This window comes from Lepus europaeus, chromosome 6 (assembly GCF_033115175.1).
Source record: "Lepus europaeus isolate LE1 chromosome 6, mLepTim1.pri, whole genome shotgun sequence".
NCBI classification, from domain to species: Eukaryota; Metazoa; Chordata; class Mammalia; order Lagomorpha; family Leporidae; genus Lepus; species Lepus europaeus.
The window spans coordinates 90,020,165-90,041,381 of record NC_084832.1 but is presented as its reverse complement, the minus strand read 5'-3'; the positions used below and the strand labels follow the sequence as shown (position 1 = coordinate 90,041,381).

The following is a 21,217-nucleotide window of genomic DNA, read 5'->3' as shown; positions in this document are numbered from 1 at the left end:
ATTTGCTGACCTTTAGTGGATATTTTTAAGAACACATGTGAATGCATTTTACATATTTACTTCATAAGAGTGAACTTCAAGTTGTTCATGGAAAATTAATAAAGATGTTTCTTCTGGTGCAGAAAAGTTCTTAAATCCATGCATAGTTTTTTTGTATAATATGCATTTTTCCATGAATTTTTTGAATAGCCCCTCATGTAAACACTCCAGAGAAAGTTATTTATTCCATAGGTTATCATAAATTCAGATTTATGCATAAATTGTCATTATTTGAAAATCATTTTAGCCAAGTTGTGCTGAATTTTGGCATGTACTTAGAACTCTTCAAGCAGCTTTTGTAGTGCTTGTATTATCTTATCTATGAGAATAGAAGGCTATTAAAGTAGAATTATATGTGTTTATAACATTTGTGTATATGATTTACAGGAAGACCATGTACTCAGCTACAGCTTCTGAATCCAGAACGATTTGCACGTCTTATCAAAGAAGTAATGAATACATTTTGGCCTGGCAGAGAATTGATCGTTCAGTGGTATCCATCTGATGAAGACAGAAACCACCCATCTGTTTCATGGCTTAAGATGGTTTGGAAGAATCTCTATATACATTTTTCAGAGGATTTGACTCTATTTGATGAGATGCCACTTATCCCCAGAGCTACACTAGAGGAAGGTCAGACATGTGTGGAGCTTATTAGACTCAGGATTCCCTCATTAGTCATTTTAGATGATGAATCTGAAGCACAACTTCCAGAATTTTTAGCAGACATTGTCCAAAAACTTGGAGGGATTGTCCTTAAAAAGTTAGATGCCTCAATACAACATCCACTTCTTAAAAAATACATTCATTCACCATTACCAAGTGCTATTTTGCAGATAATGGAGAAGATGCCATTGCAGAAATTATGTAATCAAATAGCTTCACTACTTCCAACCCACAAAGATGCTCTGAGGAAGTTCTTAGCTAGTCTTACTGATAGCAGTGAAAAAGAGAGAAGAATAATTCAAGAATTGACAATATTCAAGCGAATTAACCATTTACCTGGTCAGGGAATTTCTTCTTACACAAAACTAAAAGGTTGTAGGGTTTTGCACCATACTGCTAAACTTCCGCCAGACCTCCGGCTTTCTATTTCAGTGATAGACAGTAGTGATGAAGCTACTATTCGCTTGGCAAACATGTTGAAAGTAGAGAAGTTAAAGACCACTAGCTGCTTAAAACTTATCTTAAAAGACATTGAAAATGCGTTTTACTCAAACGAAGAAGTAACACACCTTATGTTATGGATCCTTGAGAATCTGTCTTCTCTTAAAAATGAGGATCCAAGTGTGCTTGATTGGTTAATGCCATTAAAATTCATTCAGATTTCACAGGAACACATGGTGTCTGCTAGTGAACTCTTTGATCCTGATGTTGAAGTATTAAAGGATCTCTTTTATAATGAAGAAGAAACCTGCTTCCCACCCTCAGAGTTTACCTCACCAGACATCCTTCACTCTTTAAGACAGATTGGTTTGAAAAATGAAGCCAGCCTAAAAGAGAAAGATGTGGTGCAAGTGGCAAAAAAAATTGAAGCCCTACAGGCAAGTTCTTGCCCAAATCAAGATTTTCTTCTGAAGAAAGCCAGAACACTCCTACAGGTTTTAAATAAGAACCATGCACTGTTGCAGTCATCTGAAGGAAAGGTAACTTTGAAGAAAATCAAGTGGGTTCCAGCCTGCAAGGAAAGGCCTCCCAATTATCCAGGCTCTTTGGTCTGGAAGGGAGATCTCTGTAATCTTTGTGCCCCGCCAGATATGTGTGATGTAGCCCATGCTATTCTTGTCGGCTCATCGCTTCCTCTTGTTGAAAGTATCCATGTAAACTTAGAAAAAGCATTAGGTATCTTCACAAAGCCTAGTATTAGTGCTGTCTTGAAACACTTTAAAACTGTTGTTGACTGGTACTCTTCGAAAACCTTTAGTGATGAAGACTACTATCAGTTCCAACATGTTTTGCTTGAAATTTACGGATTCATGCATGATCATTTAAATGAAGGGAAGGAGTCTTTCCGAGCCTTAAAATTTCCATGGGTTTGGACTGGCAAAAAATTTTGCCCCTTAGCCCAAGCTGTGATAAAACCAATCCATGATCTTGACCTTCAGCCTTATTTGCATAATGTGCCCAAAACTATGGCAAAATTCCATCAGCTGTTTAAGGTCTGTGGTTCAATAGAAGAGTTGACATCAGATCATATTTCCATGGTCATTCAGAAGGTATATCTCAGAAGTGACCAAGATCTCAGTGAACAAGAAAGCAAACAAAATCTTCATCTGATGTTGAATATTATCAGATGGCTGTATAGCAATCAGATTCCAGCAAGCCCCAACACACCAGTTCCTATACATATTAGCAAAAATCCTTCTAAGCTTATCATGAAGCCAATTCATGAATGCTGTTATTGTGACATCAAAGTTGATGACCTTAATGACTTACTTGAAGATTCAGTAGAACCAATCATTCTGGTGCATGAGGACATACCCATGAAAACTGCTGAATGGCTAAAAGTTCCATGCCTTAGTACAAGATTGATCAATCCTGAAAACATGGGGTTTGAGCAGTCAGGGCAAAGAGAACCACTTACTGTCAGAATTAAGAATATTCTGGAAGAGTATCCTTCTGTGTCAGATATTTTTAAAGAACTACTTCAAAATGCTGATGATGCAAATGCAACAGAATGCAGTTTCATGATTGATATGAGAAGGAACATGGACATAAGAGAGAATCTTCTTGACCCAGGAATGGCAGCTTGCCATGGGCCTGCTTTATGGTCATTCAATAATTCTGAATTCTCAGATTCAGATTTTGTGAACATAACTAGGTTAGGAGAATCTTTAAAAAGGGCAGAGGTTGACAAAGTTGGGAAATTTGGTCTTGGATTTAATTCTGTGTACCATCTCACTGACATTCCCATCATTATGAGTCGAGAATTCATGATAATGTTTGACCCGAACATAAACCATATCAGTAAACACATTAAAGACAAATCTAATCCTGGGATCAAAATTAATTGGAGTAAACAGCAGAAAAGACTTAGGAAATTTCCTAATCAGTTCAAACCTTTTATAGATGTGTTTGGTTGTCAGTTACCTTTGACGGTGGAAGCACCGTACAGCTACCACGGCACTCTGTTCCGACTATCCTTTAGAACTCAGCAGGAAGCAAAAGTGAGTGAAATCAGTAGTACCTGCTACAATACCGCAGATATTTACTCTCTTGTAGATGAGTTTAGCCTCTGTGGCCACAGGCTTATCATTTTCACTCAGAGTGTACACTCAATGTATTTGAAGTACTTGAAAATCGAAGAAGCTAATCCCAGCTTAGCACAAGATACAGTAATCATTAAAAAAAAAGTCTGCTCTTCCAAGGCATTGACTGTACCTGTCTTAAGTGTTTTGAAAGAAGCTGCTAAGCTCATGAAGACTTGCAGCAGCAGTAATAAAAAGCTCACTGCTGATGCCCCGAAGTCATCTTGCATTCTTCAGGTCACAGTTGAAGAATTTCACCACGTGTTCAGAAGGATTGCTGATTTACAGTCGCCCCTTTTCAGAGGGCCAGATGATGACCCAGCGACTCTCTTTGAAATGGCCAAATCTGGCCAAGCCAAGAAGCCATCAGATGAGTTGCCACAAAAAACAGTCGAGTGTACCACATGGCTTATAAATTCCTGCATGGATACAGGAGAGGCCCTGAAGTTTTCCCTGAGTGAAAGTGGAAGAAGACTAGGACTGGTTCCTTGTGGAGCAGTAGGAGTTCTGCTATCTGAAATTCAGGATCAGAAGTGGACTGTGAAGCCACACGTTGGAGAAGTGTTTTGCTATTTACCTTTACGAATAAAAACAGGACTGCCTGTTCACATCAATGGGTGCTTTGCTGTTACTTCGAATAGGAAAGAAATCTGGAAGACAGATACAAAGGGACGGTGGAATACCACATTCATGAGACACGTTATTGTGAAAGCTTACTTACAGGCCCTCAGTGTCTTACGAGACATGGCCACCAACGGGGAGCTAACTGATTATACTTATTATGCAGCATGGCCTGATCCTGATTTGGTTCACGATGATTTCTCCGTAATTTGTCAAGGATTTTATGAAGATATAGCTCATGGAAAAGGGAAAGAATTGACAAGAGTCTTCTCTGATGGATCTACTTGGGTTTCCATGAAGAATGTGAGATTTCTGGATGATTCTATACTGAAAAGAAAAGATGTTGGCCCAGCAGCCTTCAAGATATTTTTGAAATACCTCAAGAAGACTGGGTCCAAAAACCTTTGCGCCGTTGAACTTCCTTCTTCAGTAAAATTGGGATTTGAAGAAGCTGGCTGCAAACAGATATTACTAGAAAACACATTTTCAGAGAAGCAGTTTTTTTCGGAAGTGTTCTTTCCAAACATTCAAGAAATTGAAGCGGAACTTAGAGATCCTTTAATGAACTTCGTTCTAAATGAAAAAGTTGATGAGTTCTCAGGCATTCTTCGTGTCACGCCATGTATTCCTTGCTCCTTGGAAGGGCATCCTTTGGTTTTACCATCAAGATTGATCCACCCTGAAGGACGGGTTGCAAAGTTATTTGATATTAAAGATGGACGATTCCCATACGGTTCAACTCAAGATTATCTTAATCCTATTATTCTGATTAAACTAGTGCAGTTAGGTATGGCAAAAGATGATATTTTATGGGATGACATGCTAGAGCGGGCAGAGTCGGTAGCTGAAATCAATAAAAGTGATCATGTTGCTGCTTGTCTAAGAAGTAGCATCCTGTTAAGTCTTATTGATGAGAAATTAAAAATAAGGGACCCTAGAGCGAAGGATTTTGCTGCAAAATATCAAACAATCCCGTTTCTGCCATTTCTAACAAAACCAGCAGGTTTTTCTTTGGAGTGGAAAGGTAACAGTTTTAAGCCTGAAACCATGTTTGCTGCAACTGCCCTTTATACAGCTGAGCATCAGGATATAGTTTGTCTTTTGCAACCAATTCTCAATGAAAATTCCCATTCCTTCAGAGGTTGTGGTTCAGTGTCGTTGGCTGTGAAAGAGTTTTTGGGGTTACTTAAGAAGCCAACAGTGGATCTGGTTGTAAACCAGTTGAAAGAAGTGGCAAAATCTGTTGATGATGGAGTCACCTTGTACCAGGAGAATATCACCAATGCTTGCTACAAGTACCTTCATGAGGCAATGATGCAAAATGAAGTCACTAAGATATCGATCGTTGAAAAGTTAAAAGCCTTTCGCTTCATTCTAGTTGAGAATGCTTATGTTGACTCAGAAAAAGTTTCTTTTCATTTGAATTTTGAGGCAGCTCCGTACCTTTATCAATTACCTAATAAATATAAAAATAATTTCCGTGAACTCTTTGAAAGTGTGGGTGTGAGGCAGTCATTTACAGTGGAAGATTTTGCCCTTGTCTTGGAATCCATTGATCAAGAAAGAGGAACAAAGCAAATAACAGAAGAAAATTTCCAGCTTTGCCGACGAATAATCAGTGAAGGGATATGGAGTCTAATTAGAGAAAAGAAACAAGAATTTTGTGAGAAAAATTATGGCAAAATATTGTTGCCAGACACTAACCTTATGCTTCTCCCTGCCAAATCACTATGCTACAATGATTGTCCGTGGATAAAAGTAAAGGATACCACTGTAAAATATTGTCATGCTGATATACCCAGGGAAGTAGCAGTGAAACTGGGAGCAATACCAAAGCGACATAAAGCCTTGGAAAGGTATGCATCCAACATCTGTTTTACAACACTTGGCACGGAATTTGGACAGAAAGAAAAATTAACTAGCAGAATTAAAAGCATCCTTAATGCCTATCCTTCAGAAAAGGAAATGTTGAAAGAGCTGCTTCAAAATGCTGATGATGCCAAGGCTACAGAAATCTGTTTTGTGTTTGATCCTAGACAGCATCCAGTTGATAGAATATTTGATGATAAGTGGGCCCCCCTGCAAGGGCCAGCACTGTGTGTGTACAACAACCAGCCTTTTACAGAAGATGATGTTAGAGGAATTCAGAATCTTGGAAAAGGCACCAAAGAAGGAAATCCATGTAAAACTGGACAATATGGCATAGGATTCAATTCTGTGTATCATATTACAGACTGCCCTTCTTTTATTTCTGGCAACGACATTCTGTGTATTTTTGATCCTCATGCTAGGTACGCACCAGGAGCCACATCGGTTAGTCCTGGACGCATGTTTAGAGATTTGGATGCAGATTTTCGGACGCAGTTCTCAGATGTTCTGGATCTCTATTTGGGAACCCACTTTAAGCTAGATAATTGCACAATGTTCAGATTTCCTCTTCGTAATGCAGAAATGGCAAAAGTTTCAGAAATTTCCTCAGTTCCATCGTCAGACCGGATGGTCCAGAATCTTTTGGACAAATTGCGCTCAGATGGGGCAGAACTTCTAATGTTTCTCAATCACATGGAAAAAATTTCAATTTGTGAAATAGATAAAGGTACCGGAGCTCTAAATGTGCTGTATTCAGTCAAGGGCAAAATCACTGATGGAGACAGATTGAAAAGGAAACAATTTCACGCATCAGTAATTGATAGCGTTACTAAAAGGAGGCAGCTCAAAGACATCCCAGTTCAACAGATAACTTATACTATGGATACCGAGGACTCCGAAGGAAATCTTACTACATGGCTAATTTGTAATCGAGCAGGTTTTTCCAGTATGGACAAAGTATCTAAGAGTGTTATATCTGCCCACAAAAACCAAGATATTACTCTCTTCCCTCGAGGTGGAGTTGCTGCCTGCATTACTCACAACTATAAGAAGCCTCACAGAGCCTTCTGTTTTTTGCCTCTCTCTTTGGAGACGGGGTTGCCCTTTCATGTGAATGGCCACTTTGCACTAGACTCAGCCAGGAGAAACCTGTGGCGTGATGATAACGGAGTTGGGGTTCGAAGTGACTGGAATAACAGCTTGATGACAGCGTTAATAGCGCCTGCATATGTTGAATTATTAATCCAGTTGAAGAAACGCTACTTCCCTGGGTCTGACCCAACGTTGTCAGTTTTACAGAACACACCCATTCATGTGGTAAAGGACACTTTAAAAAAGTTTTTATCATTCTTCCCAGTTAACAGGCTTGATCTACAGCCAGATTTATATTGCCTGGTGAAAGCACTTTACAGCTGTATTCATGAAGACATGAAGCGTCTTTTACCTGTTGTTCGGGCTCCGAATATTGATGGCTCTGATTTGCATTCTGCAGTTATAATTACTTGGATTAATATGTCTACTTCAAATAAAACTAGACCATTTTTTGACAATTTACTGCAAGATGAATTACAGCATCTTAAAAATGCAGATTACAATATTACAACACGGAAAACAGTAGCAGAGAATGTCTATAGACTGAAACACCTACTTTTAGAAATTGGTTTCAACTTGGTTTATAATTGTGATGAGACTGCTAATCTTTACCACTGTCTTATAGATGCAGATATTCCTGTTAGTTACGTGACTCCTGCTGATGTCAGGTCTTTTTTAATGACGTTTTCCTCTCCTGACACTAATTGCCACATTGGGAAGCTGCCTTGTCGTCTTCAGCAGACTAACCTGAAACTTTTTCATAGCTTAAAGCTTTTAGTTGATTATTGTTTTAAGGATGCAGAAGAAAATGAGATTGAATTGGAAGGACTGCCCCTTCTCATTACGCTGGACAGTGTTCTGCAAACTTTTGATGCGAAACGATCCAAGTTCCTAACAACATACCATGAATTGATTCCATCCCGCAAAGACTTATTTATGAATACATTATATTTGAAATACAGTAATATTTTATTGAACTGTAAAGTGGCAAAAGTGTTTGACATTTCCAGCTTTGCTGATTTGTTATCTTCTGTGTTGCCTCGTGAATATAAGACCAAAAACTGTACCAAGTGGAAAGACAACTTTGCAAGTGAATCTTGGCTTAAGAATGCATGGCATTTTATCAGTGAATCTGTAAGTGTGAAAGAAGACCAGGAGGACACAAAATCCACGTTTGACATTGTTGTTGAGACCCTGAAGGACTGGGCCTTGCTCCCAGGAACAAAGTTTACTGTTTCAGCCAATCAGCTTGTGGTCCCTGAAGGTGATGTTTTGCTTCCCCTCAGCCTTATGCACATTGCAGTGTTTCCAAATGCCCAGAGTGATAAAGTTTTTCATGCTCTAATGAAAGCTGGTTGTATTCAGCTTGCCTTGAACAAAATCTGCTCCAAAGACAGTGCATTCGTTCCTCTGCTGTCTTGTCACACAGCAAACATAGAGAGCCCCTCAAGCATTTTGAAGGCTCTGCATTATATGGTCCAGACATCAACATTTAGAACTGAAAAACTAGTAGAAAATGACTTTGAAGCACTTTTGATGTATTTCAACTGCAGTTTGAGTCACTTGATGTCCCAAGAGGATATAAAAATTTTGAAGTCCCTTCCATGCTACAAATCCATCAGTGGCCGCTATATGAGCATTGCAAAATTCGGAACTTGCTACGTACTTACAAAAAGCATCCCTTCAGCTGAAGTGGAAAAATGGACACAGTCGTCGTCATCTGCGTTTCTTGAAGAAAAGGTGCACTTGAAAGAACTGTATGAGGTGCTTGGCTGTGTACCTGTAGACGATCTTGAGGTATACTTGAAACACCTCTTACCAAAAATTGAAAATCTCTCTTACGAAGCAAAATTAGAGCACTTGATCTATCTTAAGAATAGATTATCCAACATTGAGGAATTATCAGAAATTAAAGAACAGCTTTTTGAGAAACTGGAAAGTTTGTTGATAATCCATGATGCTAACAGTCGACTAAAGCAAGCAAAACATTTCTATGACAGAACTGTAAGAGTTTTTGAAGTTATGCTTCCTGAAAAATTATTTATTCCTAAAGATTTCTTTAAAAAGTTGGAGCAACTTATAAAGCCCAAGAATCATGCTGTATTTATGACATCCTGGGTGGAATTCTTAAGAAACATTGGACTGAAGTACATACTTTCTCAGCAGCAGTTGTTACAGTTTGCTAAGGAGATCAGTGTGAGAGCTAATACAGAAAACTGGACTAAAGAAACATTGCAAAATACAGTTGATATCCTTCTCCATCATATATTCCAAGAACGAATGGATTTGTTATCTGGAAATTTTCTGAAAGAACTGTCATTAATACCGTTCTTATGTCCTGAGCGGGCCCCTGCTGAGTACATTAGGTTTCATCCTCAATACCAAGAGGTGAATGGGACACTTCCTCTTATAAAGTTCAACGGAGCACAGGTAAATCCAAAGTTCAAGCAGTGTGATGTGCTCCAGCTGTTATGGACATCCTGCCCGATTCTTCCAGAGAAAGCAACACCCTTGAGCATCAAAGAACAAGAAGGCAGTGAACTTGGTGCGCAAGAGCAACTTGAACAAGTTTTAAGTATGCTTAATGTTAACCTGGACCCACCCCTTGATAAGGTCATTAATAACTGCAGAAACATATGCAACATAACAACGTTGGATGAAGAAATGGTAAAAACTAGAGCAAAGGTCTTAAGGAGCATCTATGAATTTCTCAGTGCAGAAAAAAAGGAATTCCGTTTTCAACTGCGGGGGGTTGCTTTTGTGATGGTTGAAGATGGTTGGAAACTTCTGAAGCCTGAGGAGGTAGTGATAAACCTAGAATATGAATCTGATTTTAAACCTTATTTGTACAAGCTACCATTAGAACTTGGCACATTTCATCAGTTGTTCAAACACTTAGGTACTGAAGATATTATTTCAACTAAGCAATATGTTGAGGTATTGAGCCGCATATTCAAGAATTCTGAAGGAAAACAGTTGGATCCTAATGAAATGCGTACAGTTAAGAGGGTGGTTTCTGGTCTGTTCAAGAGTCTACAGAATGATTCAGTCAAGGTGAGGAGCGATCTTGAGAACGTACGAGACCTTGCCCTCTACCTTCCAAGCCAGGACGGTAGGCTGGTGAAGTCAAGCATCCTAGTGTTTGATGACGCACCACACTATAAAAGCAGGATCCAGGGGAACATTGGTGTGCAGATGCTGGTTGATCTCAGTCAGTGCTACTTAGGGAAAGACCATGGCTTCCACACAAAGTTAATAATGCTCTTTCCTCAAAAACTCAGACCTCGTTTGCTGAGCAGTATACTCGAAGAACAGCTAGATGAGGAGACTCCAAAAGTTTGTCAGTTTGGAGCCTTGTGTTCTCTCCAGGGAAGATTGCAGTTACTCTTATCTTCTGAACAGTTCATTACGGGACTGATTAGGATTATGAAGCATGAAAATGATAATGCTTTCCTGGCCAATGAGGAAAAAGCCATAAAACTTTGCAAAGCCCTAAGAGAAGGATTGAAAGTGTCCTGTTTTGAAAAGCTTCAAACAACATTAAGAGTTAAAGGTTTTAATCCTATTCCCCACAGCAGAAGTGAAACGTTTGCTTTTTTGAAGAGATTTGGTAATGCAGTCATCCTTCTCTACATCCAACATTCAGACAGCAAAGACATTAACTTCCTACTAGCGTTAGCGATGACACTGAAGTCGGCGACTGACAATTTGATTTCTGACACTTCATATTTAATAGCCATGCTAGGATGCAACGATATTTATAGGATCAGTGAGAAGCTTGACAGCTTGGGAGTGAAATACGACTCTTCAGAACCATCAAAACTGGAACTTCCAATGCCTGGCACACCAATACCTGCCGAAATTCATTATACTCTGCTGATGGATCCCATGAATGTTTTCTACCCGGGAGAGTATGTTGGCTACCTTGTTGATGCTGAAGGTGGTGATATCTATGGGTCATACCAGCCAACGTATACGTATGCAATTATTGTACAAGAAGTTGAAAGAGAAGATGCTGATAATTCTAGTTTTCTGGGAAAGATATACCAGATTGATATTGGTTATAGTGAATATAAGATAGTTAGCTCTCTTGATTTGTATAAGTTCTCAAGGCCTGATGAAAGTTCACAAAGCAGAGACAGTGCTCCCTCGACACCCACCAGCCCTACGGAGTTCCTTGCCCCTGGCCTGCGGAGCATCCCACCTCTTTTCTCCGGCAGAGAGAGCCACAAAACTCCATCTTCAAAACATCAGTCTCCCAAGAAGCTTAAGGTTAATTCTTTACCAGAAATCTTAAAAGAAGTGACATCAGTGGTGGAGCAAGCTTGGAAGCTTCCAGAATCGGAACGAAAAAAGATTATTAGACGATTGTATTTGAAATGGCACCCTGACAAGAACCCAGAGAATCATGACATTGCTAATGAAGTTTTTAAACATTTGCAGAATGAAATCAACAGATTAGAGAAACAGGCTTTTATGGATCAAAATGCAGACCGAGCTTCAAGACGAACATTTTCAACCTCAGCCTCCCGATTTCAATCTGACAAGTACTCATTTCAGAGATTTTACACTTCATGGAATCAGGAAGCAACGAGCCATAAGTCTGAAAGGCAACAACAGAATAAGGAAAAATGCCCTCCTTCAGCTGGGCAGACTTACTCCCAGAGGTTCTTTGTGCCCCCCACTTTCAAGTCGGTTGGTAACCCCGTTGAGGCACGGAGATGGCTAAGACAAGCCCGAGCAAATTTCTCAGCTGCCAGGAATGACCTGCACAAAAATGCTAATGAGTGGGTGTGTTTTAAGTGTTACCTCTCTACCAAGTTAGCTTTGATTGCAGCCGACTACGCAGTGAGGGGGAAGTCTGATAAAGATGTAAAACCAACCGCACTTGCGCAAAAAATAGAGGAATATAGTCAGCAGCTTGAAGGGCTGACAAATGATGTTCACACATTGGAAGCTTATGGTGTAGACAGTTTAAAAACAAGATACCCTGATTTGCTTCCTTTTCCACAGATCCCAAATGACAGGTTCACTTCTGAGGTTGCCATGAGGGTGATGGAATGTACTGCCTGTATCATAATAAAACTTGAAAATTTTATACAGCAAAAAGTATGAGAGTATTTAAAGAGAAAAATTGCAGAGCCAGATCTTAAGTGTGTTGTAGCACAAATGCAAGTTGCTGTACTTTGTTTAAGCTTTGTTGTCACTTATCTAGGAATTGTGAAGCACATTGCAAATTGTTCTACAAGAATTTTGCATTTACTAGTAGTATGAATGCCAACAGAAGACCTTAATGAATCTAAAAGGAAGTTATTTTGAAGATGGTAAACGGCAGAATTGCTCAATGTGTTGGAGGGATTGGGATGGCACATGGTTGAACCGCACTTTATATAACCAAAGCTTAGCAATCAGTTGAATTTGTGGCTCTGGCTAGGGTAAAGTTAATTTCATGTTTTGAACGTGTGTTTTTGAAGGAGCTAATGAAACACTGGACATATCATTGGTTTAAACATGTAAGGGGGATTAAGTCTTCAGAATTTATCATGTGTTTTATGTGAATCTTCTTGGATGCATTATTTTCTTATCAGCTGGATCTGATTATGAATTTGTTGCAGTTTTACATCTTAAATACCAGTACATTTAAAATGGTACAGTATTTTAATCCTGAATATTACTTGATCAGAGTGGGAAGATAGAGTGCACTGGGTGCACTTTGCATCTTTATTTTAGGTGTTTTTTTTTTTTTAATTTTATGTTTACAGGCTTCCTATTTGATGAAGATACCATATGGGAAACTCAGAATGGTGGCAGTTCTCATTACCAGATGTTGATATTGTTCCTGCAACTGCTTACCATAACAGCATTTATCAACTGTCAGAAAGCTTGCTTTACATCTGTGCGTATGTTTGGCAGAAGTATCACAATTTGTACAGTGGATTGGACAAGATGCAATCTTTTGTTGTCTAAAGGTGCTGCAGTTAAAGTTTTGTCTTTCAATATAGCATTTCATAGAGTTTTTTTTATGTTAAAAACATTTAAGAAGTTGTTCATGTAATTGTGATGATACCCAATAGTTTATAAAAGGAGTTTTCAGCTTGTATTTCCTCCTTGAATGATTCAGAACTGACATATGATTTTAATCATGTTCAGATGTCTTACCATACTTATTTACTTTAACATATTTCTTTTGCAGAATGTATAAAAAGTAATGATAATTAGTTTATATAACTGTACTGGCTGTAAATGATGCTAAGAATAGTATTTTATGCAATTAAGGGCTTACAGAATATATTAAAACTTTTTTTACTTACATTGGTAATAAGGAATGTTTGCACCTCCACAATTGTGTTGCTTCTGGTGTGAAACTGTGTAATTATTCCTGCTATTATATCAAGTGCCATAATTTTAATAAAGCAAAATGTACATATGAATTCATTGTAACTGGTATTTCCTGCGAACTAGTACATTGGAAATCAAACTTAATATCTTTTATATATTAAGTATTGATTGATTGATTGTGTGTGTGTGTGTGTGTATACTTGGAGTTTTAGGATAGAATTTTGTGATACATTTTCATGTTGGAATTCTAGTTAAATTTCTTTTTCATGATTAATTGGATGTAAAATACATATTATATACAAGGTTCGTTAGTTGTTCATGATTTAGTTAAAAGTTTGTTTTACCTTCTCTGGGAAAAAGATCAGTTGACATGTGGTAAATATACTTGTGTGTTTTGAAAGAGATTCCTTATGAATGGTTCTGTAGGCAGAGGCTGGATTCGCATTCTACTTGCCTCTCAGGGTGTTCCTGCCTGAGTTGTGGGTCTGCTTCTGGGTGAGTATAATGAAGAAACACACAAGCAGGAGTTGTCATACAAAGTAACGTCTTATCTGTGGCAAAATAAGGAGGCCATGGGCAGTCACTTCCAAAGCTGTGGTGCCTCCAGCAGGGGAGAAGTTTCCTCTAGGTGGGCAGTGAAGAGAAAGTCGTGTCCCTGTATTGAAGTTAGCGTAGGTGCAGCTTGGAAACAAGCTTCTCATATATGTACAGTGCATGCACAGTAGTGAGGCCTGAGCTCCCTCTAGGGTGGAGATTTTCACATTAAAATTAGGGAAATGGGCAGTTGTTGCAGCACAGCAGGTTAGGTCGCCTCTTGGGATGCCTGTGTCCCATATTGAAGTGCCGGGATCAAGTCCTGGCTACCCTGTGCTTCCTATACAGCTTCCTGCTACTGCTCCCGGGAGGCAGTGCATGATGGCCCAAATACTTGGTTGGGTTCCTGTCAACCACAAGGGAGGCCCAGACGGAGTTCCAGACTACTGACTTAGGCCTGGCCCAGCCCTGGCTGTTTGTGAGTGTTTGGGGAGTGAAGCAGAGGATGGAAAATTTCTCTGCCTCTCTGTCTCTCTCACTCCGCCTTTCAAATAAATAGAGAAATCTCTAAAAACAGTAAAATAAAATTAGGGGAAGAGTAACCTTCTGACACTTACAGATGCACAGTTGTCTTGGCCGTGGTCATGTTTGGTTCCAGCTGGTTTTCAGGTCTGTTGAAGTCACCTGTTTCCGCCACCTGTGTCTGAAAAATAACTCACAGGAAATGTTAGTCTTTTTCCTGGTTACCCAGGGGTGGAGCTCCTGTCATCCATTGCAGGGGACAGCCGTCGTGTGGGAAGCGAATTCATGCTAATTCCTGACAGATAGGAAGGCTTCATCTTTAGACCTGAGGCATGAGTCTTCAGTTAGGCTGCCCAAATTATGGGTTTTCAGCTTTTTTTTTTTTTAAAGAAGTGATTGCTATTCTGAACCTCAGATTCAGCACTTAGAATATATTTTATTGCTTTTGAATATTGAACTTTACACAGAAAATCTTGGCTGGCTTTGATAATAGTTGATCCCATTGGAGTTTCGTATTTTCATTGACTCAGTGTAAGGAACAGTGCTGAAAAACCAATGGTGTGGGTAAAATGTTAGAAGAGTGTTCAACAAAGTAGAGAAGTGGCTCACCAGTCTAACCTGGGGATGGTGGGGTTTATTTCCATTAGTGCCAGTTGAAGTGTTTTGTAGGCCTCATGTATAATATTGGTAGTGCTGGTAGAAATCTGTAGTTATAGATTTTAATTACTTGGGTGTCAGAGAGCTACTAGAGAAACAGAACACACACGTGAAGAGGTTGATTGCCAGGATTGCCTCATGATTGTGGGGACTGCCAAGTCAAAATCCATCAGAAGGGCCAACAGGTTAGATTTGCCCAGGTGAGAACCAAAGCTGCAGTCTGAAGGTGAAATTTCTCGAAACTTTGGTTTCTTAAGTTTTTCCTCCTATTTGTCTTGTTTTGAGAGAGATGGCTTCAGGTTATTGCTGTTCAACTATAAGCCTCATGTGCACTCTCTCGTGTGCACTCGTGTGTAGGCATTTGGTTAAGGTTGGAGTCAAACCACAGTCTGGGAGTGACTTTCCTGCCAATGCTGTGAAATTAGTCTCCTCATATCCTGAAGCCAGACCAGATATACTTTATTTAAAAATAAGAATTATGGGGGCCGGCACTGTGGCATAGTGGGTAAAGCCGCCGCCTGCAGTGCTGCCATCCCATATGGGCACCAGTTTGAATCCTGGCTACTTCACTTCCAATCCAGCTCTCTGCTGTGGCCTGGGAAAGCAGTAGAAGATGGCCCAAGTCCTTGGGCATCTGCTCCCAGAGTGGGAGACCTGGAAGAAGCTCCTGGTTCCTGGCTTCAGATCGGTGTAGCTCCGGCCATTGCGGCCATCTGGAGAGTGAACCAGAGGATGGAAGACCGACTTCTCTCTCTCTCTCTCTCTCTCCCTCGCTCCCTCGCTTCCTCTCTCCCTCTCTCCCTCTTCCCCCCCTGCCTCTCTGTAACTCTGCCTTCAAATAAATAAATAAATCTTTAAAAAATGAGTAAGAATTAAATGCTGTTAATGAGCAATGCCTTAGACCTACAGGCTCAATCTGTTTCTTAATGCTTGATGGAAAGTTTATTGAGTTTGTAAACCACAGCAACTTGTAAAATATGGAGAAAACTGCTAAGAAGTGACATTATTTTGCAGTTTTATTTATTGTTTTTTAGTTGTTGAGGGAAGAGACAGAGTACGAGAGCATGCGTCCCCTAGCTGGTTGGCTACAATGTCCTCAATGGCCATAACTGGGCCTAGCTGAAAGCAGAAGCCGAGAATTGAGGTCTCCCATGTAGTGCGTGGCAGGGGCCCAACTACTTTGAGCTATCACCTGCTGCCTCCATCAGAAGCTGGAGTCAGGAGCTGAGCCAGGAGTTGAACCCAGACACTGCTGTTGGATGAAGACTTAACCGCTAGACTAAATGCCTGCTCCCAGAGGGCTGTTTTAAACCAGGGTAAGAAGGGGACACGAAACTGAGAAGCAGATGCACCCTGAAAACCTTAGCTTGGGGCCTCTGCCCTTTCAGAAGAGCTTCCACCCTCACTCACTACTCCCCAGAGCAGAGACTGGCTTGTTGGGTGTACTGCTCCCTTCTCCCTTTAGGAAGCTATGGGGAGCCTACAGTTAGGCTTCTGAGCAAAGAGGTTTGTGTTTTATCAGCTATGAAGCATTAGAAGTTGATTTTGCTGCAAATAAAGTGTCTTTACTATTTAAAGCTTATGTTTTAATTTTTCATGTTTTTGATCTGATGGAACAAAGACATAAGCCTTAACCATTCTCGCTCATTGACCAAAAGATAGACATTGGGATTTATTCTTTGCTCTTGAATCTCAACTGGATCTCATACCCCACCCCTGTATTCTTCCCCGGGGTTCCAGAGGCCCCCACACAGGGCCACCTGAAAGACCAGCTCCAGGAATTCACCCTCCCCCTGCTGCCTTCTACCTCCACCCTAACCCTCCTAAAATATAAAAAGACCTGGCCCAGGGGTCGGGGCCTTCTGCCCAGTGTTCTGTCAGTGTGCACACCGGCAGTTGGTCACCCACCTCTGCGAATTTATTTTCTCTGAGTAAATTCGGTCTGGCTGTAGATTTGTACACTGCCTCCTCTCTGTTCTGTGCCTCTTTTTCTAACATGATCCATGTCTGCTCAGTTGATTGCTAAATTGAAACAATGTGCTGGTTTTAGATCCTTAAAATACCTGCCTTCAGTGATCTAAACCACTCAGTGTAACAGAGAATCAGTCTCTGTACCTCATTTGGTGTGTTCGTAATCATGACCTTGGGTCTTCCATGAGGATTTAAATTACATTATGCGTTTAACACAGATTTATGGCATACATTTTAGAATACAGATCAACTAAAAGCTTTGCTTGTAACAAAGGATCAGTTCCCAATCATTCTGGAGATTGTAGCTGTCCGAAATAAATTCTTCCAAGATGATTTCGTATGGCTAAGAGGCTAACGAAATCAAATAAACCTTCTATTTAAAAGGTCCTATTATTCATACTCTCTTCTTGGTCCTTTTTCTTGACCTCACCTCATCACCTAAGCAGCCTCTCTCTGGCCATGTGCTTTGAGGACCAAAGTAACAGATGCTTGGCACTGCTGTGTTATGGCAACAGAGCTTGAAGAGGTTTGTTTTGCACAAATATAAGAGAGGAAACTACGTATGACGAAAGAGCAGAATGATTTACTATGACAATAGGATTGTCACGGATGAAAGCAGTCTTGAATCTTAAAAATCAGAACTTAACTAAATGGAAAAGGTAAATGTCAGTTTACAACTAACACCACCCAATCCCCTGCAAAACTTAAGGAGCAACAAATCTATAAGTGTTGTACTCACTCCACCTCCTTGGGGCATACTGAATTTTCATTTTGCTATTTTAAGTGTTAATGCATACTAGCAATTGAAAAATCAAAGAATTGTCCTAAGCTGTTCTACTATAAAATGACACTTACTATAACAGCTCTAGAAAGAGTTCACTTTTCCATGTTCTGTTTATTCCGAGACTGTAGAAAATGACTTTGAACTTGTGTTTAGAGATGCAGATTCTATAGTTAGCAGTGCTGTTGGTCTCCATCTTGAGCTGTTTGGGGATTCTTCTAACAGTGGGTGAAAAAACAGGAAGTCTCACCACTTTTGTGATGGAGGGCATTTTACAAAGTGAGTGGCCTACACTGAAGCTGTTTCCATGGGTTTAGTGTGTCCTTTTAAATTTATGTGGCAGCTTATACAACCAATTGACACTGAACATACCCACCCTCCGACCACGAGAGTGATTCTGTGGGATCACATACCACCTCCACTCTCTGCCATAGAGAGCAAGCACAGGGGCGGAACAGGCAAGAATCCCACCACCCACTCGCTGCTGGTTTTCGGTTGACATCACAACCCCACTGGGCTTCAGTTTTGTCATTTGCCAAATGAGCACCACCCCATCCTCTCAACATAGTTGTGTGGATGGAATGAACAGCACACCAAAGTTTTTCAAAGTTAAAATGGCTATGTTCAAGTTTCAGGTCATATTTTGTTTTGATTTCAGTAGTTAATGTACAACTTGTGACTCGTCCTATCTGAGCCTTTGTCACTGATAACTTGGGGGAAAATTATACTGACCTGAAAGGGTCATTATGAGGATTAAAGAAAAGTAAGACACTCAACTGCCAAGTCCTTGAAAAACGTAGGTTGATTTTTATTGCTCACTGATGATATACAGAAAGCATGGCCAATTCTGTGTAACTTGCACAGTCGCAGCATCAAACTGAGTGGAGAGCTTGAGGTTTGCGTGATGTACATGAAACACTGTATAGAACTTTGGGGGCATCTAATACTGACGGGTGCTACTTTTATCGGGAGTTAGAAACCCAAAGTTGAATATGGTAAATTCATTCCACACAGCAGTTCAACAGTTCATTGTACACTGGCATGTACCTGATGTGGGGAAGGAGGTAAGGAAAAGAGCCTATTGTTTTCTTTTCTTTTTTCTTTTCTTTTTTTTTTTTTTTTTGACAGAGTTAGAGAGTCAGAGAGAAAGGTCTTCTTTCCATTGGTTCACGCCCCAAATGGCCACTACAGGTGGCACGCTGTGCCGATCCGAAGCCAGGAGCCAGGTGCTTCCTCCTGGTCTCCCATGCAGGTGCAGGGCCCAAGCACTTGGGCCAGCCTCCACTGCCTTCCCGGGCCACAGCAGAGAGCTGGACTGGGAGAGGAGTAACCGGGACAGAACTGGCGCCCCAACTGGGACTAGAACCCGGGGAGCCGGTGCCACAGGCAGAGGATTAGCCTAGTGAGCCATGGCGCCGGCCAAGAGCCTATTGTTTTGATGAAAATTAACAAATCCAGTGGAATACACACATTGTTTTAATGCTTCTTCAACCCACGTGCCAGTGAGACCCTTTTTTATCCAAACACCCCCCCCTTCCAGGAGACATTTTTCTGAGTCCCTCTGGAGGGCACACCCTCTTCCTGAGTCCCACCCCCCTCTCAGTCCTCCAAGGCATCATGGGGCTCCCGAGGCAGGAGGGCTTGAGGCCACACCTCCCAGGTCACTGAATCGGGAAGGTGCTCCGGAGGAGGCCGGCGGCGGTCAGAGACAGATGTGACTGTGCTCCTGGCATGTGGTGCCCGTGCCTGCCACAGACAGATACAGCTTCCCATCCGGACACACGCAGATTTCATAGAGCCCCTGCGAGCTGCCGGAGGCGGCTTGAGTTCCCTGCAGCAACTTGGGCAGACACACGGTTTCAGCATCAAGCACAAGCTGGTGGGGAGAAGAGGTGAGATGTTAGAGGAGGAAGGAATCCACGCACAGGAATCAGCTCATAGGCCACGCCTCAGATCGCTTCTAGAGCGCCTAAGTGTTTCTCTAAGACGCCTGGTTTTCTGGCTGAAAGCAATTGTACTTTTTCTTTTCTTTTCTTTTTCTTTTTTTTTTTTTTTTTAAATAAATGGGATTCTAACAATTAATATTGAGTGGCATGTGTTCTCTTGTCTCATTATGACTTTGGTCTGTATTGGTGATGTTTGATTTCTAGACTTGAGCTCCCAGCTTTTGTCCTTATTATAGTCGACCTTTAAAAAGTGCCCTTATTTTTCATTTAAATTTCATTCTGTGTAAGTAAGCACTGCGCTCTGTGGGCTAAGAGGGAACCCATGTCCTTGACTGTGGCTCCTAGGGTGAGTCAGACTGAGAGATGGAGATGCTACATTAGTAGGAAATGACAACACTGATGTTTTGTAAGTTCCAAAAGTCTGCAGTGTTTTTTCGAAGTTGAAAATAAGTGGCTTGGTAGCATACACGCCAGTTGAAAACAGTTGTCCAGATCTACTATAGAATAACATCAAACTTCCTAGGCCCTTCTTTCAACGCGAAATTGTCTTTTGTTTCCATTTCATGTTATACTCTAGGACTTTCCCAAGGTTTTGTTACAAACTACCAGAAATTTGACCCACCAAAACCTCAATGGACTCCACACCCAGTGATGTTGTCAAGACATACGATAGGCATTTGGATCCACTCAACTCACCGTTCCGTCACTACTATGAAGAACAATGTCCATCTGAGAAAGGGCCTCGACTTCCCCAGCATGAGCTTTTATATGAACTCCCCTTGGGGCATCCATGCTTAGACTCCGTGTGGGGGATTCCAACCTGAATGAGGAAGAGCGAAAAACTCAAAAGGTGCCACCCCAGCAATCCCTCCACCACAGGCTGAGCACAGGAAACATAATTGATAAGGTATGGAGAATCTTCAAGTCACTCCTGAATGCTAGCATAACGCACATTATTCATTAATAAACCAAAAAAAAAAAAATAATGTGCAGTAGGAAATAAACTTCCTGGTAATGAGAGACAATGAAATTAGATCTCTACAAACAGACAGAAACACGATAGTGCTCTAATCCTGTGCACTGGCTGACTACTGCACCCCACACCAGAAGAAAATACCATTTGTGAATGAATTTGTGAAGTTTCAAACTTAGTTAAGAAACAAGCTTGTTTGGGGGACAGAAAAGAGAGATTTAAGGACAACACAGACTTTAACTAACGTGATCATTAGTCAGTGAAAGTTTGGCCTCTTGGTTTTGTTTGCATTTTTTCCTTTTCCTTTTCTATTTTTTTAGAAAGATTATGGGGAGAATGGGGAGATGAATTCTCAAAAGATCCCGAACTGATAGTGCTGGGAGATGGCGGTTGGCCTCAGCACGCTTTGTTTTTGTAAAATTTATCAGAATCTCCTTGAGGTTAATTCAAGCTTGGGAAGAAAACTGGGGCAACAAGAGGAAAGTGTTCTCCATTGTTTCTGCCTGGAGAAGAATTCTAGCAGGTGGCACAACATGATCACCTGGACGATTTTTCAGCTGCTCGGCCCCAAAGTTTGGAAAGTTAATTTCGTTGAAATTTTTCAAGATCAGTTAAGAGGCAGAAT

At 40.7% G+C, this 21,217-nt stretch overlaps 2 protein-coding genes across 3 annotated transcripts in view; one reads left to right on the top strand and one right to left on the bottom strand.

Annotated features, from left to right (window-relative positions):
- Window positions 1-13,292, top strand: part of SACS (sacsin molecular chaperone) — a 52,178-nt gene extending 38,886 nt beyond the window's left edge. The window contains exon 8 of the mRNA XM_062194557.1: window positions 427-13,292. Within this exon, the coding sequence (XP_062050541.1) occupies window positions 427-11,984 (11,558 nt within the window). The 3' untranslated portion in view covers window positions 11,985-13,292. The remainder of the gene's footprint in view (window positions 1-426) is intronic.
- A 5,165-nt stretch (window positions 13,293-18,457) lies between these two features.
- The window catches only part of SGCG (sarcoglycan gamma), a 93,106-nt gene continuing 90,346 nt past the window's right edge, over window positions 18,458-21,217 (bottom strand). For both annotated transcript variants that reach the window (XM_062195409.1, XM_062195410.1), the window contains exons 7-8: window positions 20,316-20,439; window positions 18,458-19,549 (exon numbers count right to left, since the gene is read on the bottom strand). In XM_062195409.1, the coding sequence (XP_062051393.1) occupies window positions 19,376-19,549; window positions 20,316-20,439 (298 nt within the window). In that variant the 3' untranslated portion in view covers window positions 18,458-19,375. The remainder of the gene's footprint in view (window positions 19,550-20,315; window positions 20,440-21,217) is intronic.